The sequence below is a fragment of the Oreochromis aureus genome, linkage group 3 (assembly GCF_013358895.1).
Source record: "Oreochromis aureus strain Israel breed Guangdong linkage group 3, ZZ_aureus, whole genome shotgun sequence".
NCBI classification, from domain to species: Eukaryota; Metazoa; Chordata; class Actinopteri; order Cichliformes; family Cichlidae; genus Oreochromis; species Oreochromis aureus.
The window spans coordinates 44,372,745-44,382,185 of record NC_052944.1 but is presented as its reverse complement, the minus strand read 5'-3'; the positions used below and the strand labels follow the sequence as shown (position 1 = coordinate 44,382,185).

The 9,441-nt window shown below is 37.4% G+C and overlaps 1 protein-coding gene across 1 annotated transcript in view; it reads left to right on the top strand.

Annotated features, from left to right (window-relative positions):
• Positions 1-2,424: 2,424 nt before the first annotated feature.
• The window catches only part of LOC120433772 (polymeric immunoglobulin receptor-like), a 9,420-nt gene continuing 2,403 nt past the window's right edge, over positions 2,425-9,441 (top strand). The window contains exons 1-4 of the mRNA XM_039600646.1: positions 2,425-2,552; positions 2,717-3,058; positions 3,512-3,832; positions 6,407-6,594. Coding sequence (XP_039456580.1) covers positions 2,513-2,552; positions 2,717-3,058; positions 3,512-3,832; positions 6,407-6,594 — 891 coding nt within the window. The 5' untranslated portion in view covers positions 2,425-2,512. The remainder of the gene's footprint in view (positions 2,553-2,716; positions 3,059-3,511; positions 3,833-6,406; positions 6,595-9,441) is intronic.

Here is a 9,441-nt window from a genome sequence, read left to right as displayed (position 1 = left end):
ATATACACTAAGTTTATTGTTAATTAATAAGAAAACTCCAGGCTATTCCGTTCTGAGCTGAAGAAGCTTCTGATAGGTTAGTAGAGTCCATGTGAGTAAACTGGTGGCACACCTGTGGATGCATATAAGGCAAAACACAGAGCCTGTTTCTTTGAAATGGGAAAAATCAAGAGATATCAACCAAAACACCAGGAAAAGAATTGTGGAGCTCCATAAGTGTGGCTCAGTTTTGAATACAATTTGGGTCCATTTGCAATTAAGAAATACAGATAGTTTCTCTCTTTACTCTTAAAGTTAACAAACATGTTTTTTATATTCATCAATCTAAAAAAAAATAAACATTTAGTCTGAGTTGATGTTACAATTAAAAAAGTGTTTGTGTTTTTATCTGAAGAGTGTGTAAATATCTGGTTTCCACTATATATTTGATGATTGTCAGCACAAAGAGGGAGAGAGAGGAGGATGGAGAATGAGGACAGAACAAGAGCAGGTGAAACACACATGTTAGTCAAATGGTTGTTTAACAAAAGTATCACCGTATCATAGGTACTCATGTATCTCGTACCTAGTGTTTCTTTTTAGGTTTGTTATTTTTCAAATTCTACATTTATTAAGTTATGTAGGCTTGTTTGCACAACAAGGCTAAATAATTATATAAACTTTTCTGAATCTAAATATTGTACTTTGGTAGAATTAAAAAAATAAGTGTAGTGCAGGTCTATGATGATTTTTAGTGCTACTATCATCTAGTTCTGATTCTGGCTCTGTAGTCCTAAGTAGTCCTGATTTTGAACTGTTGTAGTCCTGTTTTAATTGTGGATCAAAAACTAGTTTAAGGTGTCCTGCATATGTGATATATATTTTTCCCTATATGAAGTCATTCTTTTTTGAACAAAACTCAAAACAGGGCAAATTAATCTTTCAGTCATTTCTAGCCCCCCCCCCTCCAAAAAAAAAAAAAAAAAATCCCACATGCACCTGTTAGTGCTAAGCCCCGGGTGTTTCAAATGTCTGGCTCCGCCTCTGCTTCGCTCACATGTGTAAGTTCTGTGCTCAGTCGGCTAGTGCCTGAGCTCGGATCAGGAACCTACTGAGTTTCCCGTTTCTGACGAACTGGTGAAGCTTGCACAATGAGATGCACACACAAACACATACATCCCCCTGACTACATGGAAAGAAACTCACTACATGTAACAGCACATGGATCTGAGGGACCTGATGAGCAATTTGAGGGGGGAATGGAACAGAGGTACAGGAAACAGAGGGTATGATTAAACAGTTTATTTGACAAAAGATATGTATGTAATTCTCACTGCACAAAACTGTTTTTATGGAATATATGACAGCATTCCACATGCTTGTCTTTCTAAAGCTGAATAATATGATTGGGTCTATGCCTAAAATGAGTGCAACACTGCAAACACTGGGAATAAATTTACATTTCAGGGGTAAAACATTGCAATGAGGTGTTTAGGAAGCATCTAACAGCAAACATTAGTGCTGTATGAACTGTGCAGCTATTAACAAAAACCTTCTCTGTATATCCAGCAGGTGGAAGTTGAAGATACATTTGTCCTGTTTGTGAGCATGCTCATTGAGTTTATGTATTTATTGTGAGGTCTAGAAGTGTTTGGTTTCCTTGCAAATGGTATGAGGACTGTAATTAATTTTAGATCACTGAATGGTTAAGTGCATCCTGAGAACTCAACATATTGTAAGTAGAAAGGTTATAGGTTTACATGATTTGAGAGTTGTTTGTGCAGGCTGTGTGCAGGAATTTGGGACTGAACCAGAACAAGGTCGAGAAACAGTAGCTCTCACAGACGGATGCTGCCTCAGGCACAACACAGGTTAGGGAAAGGCAGGCCAGTGTGTGCGTCCATTCCTAGGTGAAGCTGCACCCGATGGAGGAGAAGAAAAGCACCAATAAGTGGGACTAAAGTCTAAACCACATCCTTCTTCAACAGTTTTTTAATCAATCATATAGTAGCACATTGAGGGAGCTAATGAACAGTTAGAGAAAAAATAGTACAGAGGTACAGGAAACAGTTTATGACGAAACTTTCTATTTGGCAAGAGATAGTTATGTAATTCTCACTGAACACATCTATTTTTATAGAATACATGGCAGGTTTCCACATGCTTCTCTTTCTAAAGTTGAATAAAATGATTGGGTCTATGGCTAAAATGAGTGCAACACTACAAATACTGGGAATAACTTCACATTTTTTTATGAGCACCAAACTCATTTTTTTAAATATAACTTTTTGTGTTAAATAAAAAAAAAACTAACTTTTTTCTAATAATTCCTGTGACTCCTCCTACTTTTCAACTCCATCACAACACGCCATCCTCATTAGCATGTGAAGCATCCATCGAAACAAGTTGAAGGAAGGTATAAATAGGAAACAACTCACTGAGTTACGTCAGTTTTCTGATGATCTGACAGATGCAGACAGACTGAAGTGTCAGACGCTGTTCTTCTGAAGTTTAACAACTTTTCTGCATCAGAATGAAAATCCTCCATTTTCTCTTCTTCTGCTTCTTGTCAGGTGAGAACTGATGATCTTAATGTTGCTCTATAATTTTAATTAAATACATACTCAAGTTTATAAAACACTTTATAAAGTACATATACCTACATACTTTATAATGTTAATTATTATCCATCTTATTTTTTTACATGTTATTATTATTACTTTTTTTCATCTGACAGATCCAGCTGGACTCATCAAGGCAAAACATTATAACATTATCTATACTGGAGCCGAAGGAGGAAATGCTTCACTTGCATGCCCTTTGACTTTGTCTGGAAGCACAAAGTTCTTCTGTAAAGAAAAATGTGAGCAAGCGGAAGATATCGTCATTAAAACAGATGGAAGCACAGCTCAGAGTGGCAGATACAGGATTATTAATAAAGATGGATCTCCAGGAAGCAGATTTGTGTTTGTGACCTTCACACACATGATCAAGTCTGACTCAGGAATGTACAGATGTGGTTCGGGAACATCTTCTGCCCCAGATTCATACTTAGACTTTGAGGTCAGAGTTTCAAATGGTGAGTTTTTGCTAAAAGCCACTGAAGTTAAAACGTGGAGATCCCCCGACCACCTCTCATTTAGCAACATAGACCACTTTTAGATCAAGTGCTTTAATAACATGTAGGAGTGCATTTTAATTGGCATGTAGCAAGAGTACTAAAATAACTTTAATTGAGTTTCTGCATCTCAGTGCAAAGAATACAACAGTAGGCAATGATTTATGAACTAGATGTGAATCTTTTGATCTTCAAGGGTCTGTAACTCTAACCTACAAGTTGATAGTATGAACGTGACATTTTGCATGGCTTTATTAAATATTGTACAACAAAAAGTGTTGATTCTGAGGGAATCAGGTAACAATTTTTCAGATTTGAAAATGATAACTGTGTTTATTTGAACCAGGAAATATAACCATAATATAACAGCTTACAGGTTTAGTTCAGAGTAATTAATGTTCTTCTATTTCACAGATCTGGATAAAAACTCTGGTTTTATCCGCAAAGAAACTGAGGGAGAAAACATCACATTAATATGTTCCAGTAGTGTGACTGGACAGAGGAAGTTCTTTTGTAAGAGTGAGTGTAAGAATGAAGGGGAGATCCTCATTGACACAACTAATAACAAAGCTGAGAGTGGCAGATACAGCATTGAATACAGACCAGGATCCATGTATGCACTGTATGCAACCATCACACAGCTGACCAAGTCAGACACAGGACAGTACAGCTGTGGATATGGAAACCCTCTGTCTCCAGATTCATTTGGCAGTGATTATCTTCTTGTTGTTGATGGTAAGTTTCTTTATTAAAACAGTAAACTTTTTTTCCGTATTTCATCTGCCTTAAATACTACTAATACTATACTAATAACAGAACATCACAACTCAAAAGGCAAAGTAAAGAAAATTAGAACACCAATAAATTAAAACATGAAACTTCTGGTGATTTTGAGCTGAGATTGTATTCACTACCAGAGATCAGATGATACATTGGCTGAGACATTATTACACCTTTCTAACATCAAACAGAGCGTTTGGCAAAAAAAAATCCATATTTTTATTTTTTGTTGAAATCTGGATGACCACTCTCAGAATATTATTTTCTTGTTGTGCTGGTAAATTCACAGCAGCTGCCTCATCTTCTCTCATTCTCTCCCCTCCCTCTCCTGTTGCTACTTCAATCATGAAACTGATCAATGATCAGCTGATCAGCTTTTCTCTTTTGTTTGTTTATCTTCCACTTTGCGCCAGAAAGAGGAAACCAGCGGATGTCGCGCTAAACAACAGCAGCACGTTTAAGCTTGATCAGCTGTTGTTAGAATTTATTTAATATTAATTTCTAGTATCAGCTGATGTTTGCTGGAGCCACAGCTGTAAAGCTGCTGGTCATGATATCGGTTTGGATATCTGGTGAGAGGGAAACATGAAGATGAAACCAGGAGATGTCCTTACTGAATCATCAGAGCTGAACAGCTGATGGAGAAACAGGTTTACCTTTTAGGTGACATGAATGAGTTGAAGGGAAGTTATGAACTGTTTCTGAGAGACAAATAACACCAGGATCCTTTTCTACGTAGCTGACAGCTGGTAACTGTGCAGGGGCGGGTCTAGGAAAGTTTTGCCAGGGGTGCCAGGTAGGGCATTAACAGGGAAATGAGGGCACAAAGAAATACTTTTCTTTCTTATTCTCATTTAAAATGTTAAGCGTTTAACCCTTTAGAACCGGTCAGAGCGGGCACGCTCCGTTTTGCGTAACTATTTTTAAATCCCGGTAGCTCTGCAACCAGGTAAGCTAGAGCAATAACTTGTTTTACATATGAAACCGGAGGAGTTGTACTTACATCTCAAGCCATCAGCTTGTCCTAGGTCACGGTTTTCTTCCACATATAGCTTTGCAAAAACTGCATAAAAAGCGCTTGCAGCAACAAAACCATAATATTCCAGAAACACGCTTTGCCGATCCGATCAGCTGTTCATGACACTTTCTACATTGGAATAGACGTCAGCCCAAACTTTCGCATGTCCGCCATTACCTGCCCGAAACCGGACGTGACGTCATTTTCGTGGAAATGTAGTTTTTTTACTATCAGGGCCTCAGAGCCTATACTGGTGTTTTTAAAAGTTATCTTTGACTTTATGACTTTCTGTGTCGTTTCTGGGATGCTTAGAACTCGAATTGCACTGCTGGAAATAGTTTATTTTGATGCATATGCTGCTTTTTTTTCCAAATTTGCACTATAATATTTATTTTCGTTTTTCCTGCAGTATATAAAAATCTGTGTATTTCAAAAATAAAACTATGAAGACATTCAAAATAAATTTCCTGTTGTTGGAAACTATTTTGTGCAACTTTTTTGTATTTACAGTTTTGAGGGATAAGCCTCTTAAATTTCTCTAACTAGAAATATATGTTTAAAAAAACAACAACAAAAAAGCAACAAAAAACCAAAAATGATTATCAATTTTTTTGTAGTTTATTGCACTTTTTTTTGCAATTTATGTAGTTACATGGACTTAATGAATACATATTATTAACATTTGGAATATAACGTTTGTATTGATGTATAACAAATTGAAATTCTCCCCAAAGTGGGACAACATCATGGAAAAATATAAAGATAAGCTCTGGCGGACTTGGTTCTATGGTTGGTCTTAAAGGGTTAATAAATAATTATCTGAATCTCATAACCAAAGTGGTCATCTGATGCAAAATGTATAGAAATCATACATATATACCAAAAAGACAGTGTACATCACTGTCACAACAGAGTTTGCTTTCATTCAAGGGCTTTATGGCTTTTCCTGTAATACCTGGTGGGCCGGTCTGTAGTCAAAATGCACGGGCCGTTTTTTTTGTCCCAGTCCAGCCCTGTTGTCATGTGTAGTAAGTTTCACAATCATATTTTCTTTTAATCAGTGCACATGTTATAAAACATAATTTAAAATCTAAATCTAAGTGTGTGCTGTAAATGCATTGTTTTTCATTATCATGGCGGAGCTAAAATTGAGGGGACATTGATGGGGATCTACCATTTTTACCAAAGCTGAGTGTTTGTAATTGTGCAGGTGAAAACATATGTAGTGTGCTTTATATGAGATTTCCCGGTTTAATGTGTAAAACAGTATTTGGTTATCCATCAGCTGATTTAACAAGACTGCAACTGAACCTGAGTTTGTTGTCTATCCGGAATCTTTCGATATTAAGATTTCGCTGCATTTTGTGTTTGATAAATATTTGTATTTGCTGGTATGATCATATGATTATTATTAGACTGCATTTGTCTGTATCACTATTGATTCTGATTTTTATATATGTGTGTTTATTGTACATTGAACACACCTGCTTCCACGCCACAAACGACAACAGCAACAACACAGAGTGAAAGTGTCACTGCAGGAGTCTCTACACATGGTCCTGACTCCTCCTGGCTTCTGGTTGTGCGTGCGTCCTTGGATGGTGTTTTGCTGATGGCTGTTTTCCTCATGCTCTTCTACATTAGTAAGACAAGGAGGAACTTTGGACTGAACACCAGAGAAAATAACACAAACATGGAGGTGAGTTTGTGTCACTTGTTTTCTGTCTGTTGTTGCAGGTTTCAGTGAGTGTTGTTGATTCATGCTGTCAGTGGGACTTAAGACAAAGCAAATAATTGTTGTATCAGACACCGACATTTTATATAATTATGTAGGCATTACAGCATATGCCATATTTTACTGTCCATTCTGAGGTTATTTCACAACATCAACATTTCAGGGTGTCATATCTAAAAGTGTGAAAGCACCTTTAGTCCTGTTTCCTGGAACTGCAGTGCGTGTATGCTGCTCTGAAGCAAACTTCTTATGATATTTATAATGTTGCATCATGGGTTTTTTTTGTTTCTCTGAAAAAAAAATGTGTTTCTTATTTTTTTTATTCCCATTTTCTGAAACTGATGTTGCATGAGGTTGTTTAAACTCTGTTGTGCATCTCATGTTTCTTGTTGTTTGTTTTATTGTGTGGATGCTTTAGGCATCCACACTATTGAGTTCCTGTTTCTCTTTATTGTGTGGATGCCCTCAAGGGCTTCCACACTATTGAGTTCCTGTTTCTCTTTATTGTGTGGATGCCCTAAAGGGCTTCCACACTATTGTTTTCCTGTTTCTCTTTCTTCTTTATTATTATTCCCCTAGTTGCTTCCGTACACTTTTTGGCACTTATCTACTCCCTCAGTTTTCAGCCGATTTTCTCCGTTCAAACTCTAAACTGTTCTGCTCTTTCTGCTAATGCCGGCTATGACTTTTGGTGTTTATTACTGTTATACTTTTTAAAATATTACACTTTTTCCTTTAATTTGTCCCATTGAAATGAATGGGAAACTTCCACAATTCTGCTAAAACTTGCTTGTTTTTGAAACTTAACTACTTTGTCATACTTTCACCTAGAAACTCCATTCAAACTTTAAAATGTTCTCAGACTATTGGGCTATTCCTGAATGATTCAGCTTTTTCAGATCTTCTACCGTTTTAATTTTATACCTCTTTAAGTTTTCAGTTGCAAAATTGTGATTTTCAGAAAATACATGCGTTGCTATGGTTGCTATGCAATTAAGTCAGAGTGAGTGCTGGTCCGTTCTGAATTTTCTCTTCATGTCTAAACAACTTCTTGCTACTGACTCAATTTCCACTCAACCCCCACAAATTATACATCAAAACGTAGGTATTTTGCTGGCTTTCAGACAATGTCACTATCTTTATTGTGAGATTTACCGTTTTTTGCAATTTGCCTCGGAGTGACACAAGGTCTCAATACTCCCCATTCAAAGTCTATGGGGAGGTTTTGAAATTCAGAGCTGAAATTCTGTAACGGGAGGCATTTTAAAATCGCCATATCTCTTTAACAAAGCAAAGTTAGGACATGAGGCTTGTGCCAATATATCTTCAGACACTGCTGACACTCACAGTGGAAGCAGTTTTTACAATTATCTTACCGTTGAGCAATGAATTACGTTTGTTTGAGGGTGGAAATCTGTCCTTCTCTCAGTCTTCAAACTCTGGAAATGAAGCCGTTTCTTCTCTCGTCATATCTCCGCGACGGAGGTAGAACGAGCTATGAAAATCGCAGTCAAAATACACCAAAGTCCGCTGATTCACCCAGTACAAGAATTATGCTGCTAGCCCTCCTAGCTTTTGAGTTACACGACGTTTTGTAACTCAAAAGCGGCGTTTTCGCCTCTCACCGCGATCTATTTTCTGACTGCCCAAGTATCTGTCTTTCAGACCGCCGCCCCTTTCCAGGTGGCGCAATCAGTAATGACACGGCTCTGCAGCTCAAAGGTCGTGGGTTCAATCCCACCTTGGTCCACGTTTTTTTTTCACTACTACAAATTTATACACTATCACAGACCTGTAATTTATATTGCTAATTTATTACAATTCTGCAAAGTTTTATGATTTTAGCAGCTTTTCTAATATGGACCTCAGATTCTTGTTAACGCTCCATGGCAGAAACAAGTACACAGTCTGATGAAGCAGACTGAGGCAGTACCTCTGATTGGTGAATTTGAGCAGAACCAGGTTGTTCTTTCATTTCATTTCTTTATTTATTTCACACATGGTTCAACAGTGTTTCTTTTTCTACATACAGAACCTTCTGCCTCTTTTCAGCAGAAATTCTGCTCATTCACCTCGTCTCTTGTGTTGGAGTGCCCTCTCGTGGTGCCTTTTGGGTAGTGCCTTAGTAAACATGAACACTGCAAAGAAGTGGTATCAGACTGGTTTGTAGTGGAGGAATTTGTTGCCAGTTTCTTTCATCTTTAATCCGTATTCATGTTGTAATGTAGTAGTACCACAATATGGCAGAAACACTATGTTTTCGCACAAATACTTTTGTATTCTTCACCCCTGTAGGCAAAATTTTCATTTTTTTTCACCCTTTTCAGCACAAATTCCAGCTTTTTGGCTGTTTTCAGAAAAACAAAACTCTTTTCAGCAGAAACTCTGCTGATTCATCTCTTTCAGCGCAACTTATTGCTTCTTTACCTCTTTTCTGCAGAAATTCTGCTGATTCACCTCTTTTCTGCAAAATGTTCAGCCTTTTCACCTCTTATCACCACAAATCTCAGCTGTTTTCAGAAAAAAAACTCTTTTGAGCAGAAATTCTGCTGATTCATCTCTTTTCAGCGCAACTTATTGCTTCTTTACCTCTTTTCTGCAGAAATTCTGCTGATTCACCTCTTTTCTGCAAAATTTTCAGCCTTTTCACTTCGTCTCAGCACAGTTCTCAGCAGCTTCTGCTCATTTAGCAAAATTGTCAGTTGCTCCATCTCTTGTTTTTGTGAGAATGAGTTTGGTTCAGTGAGATGAGCAGCTGCCTTGCGACCAGAAGGGCCAGGTTCAAATCCCGGTCATGGCAAAACCTGTTTT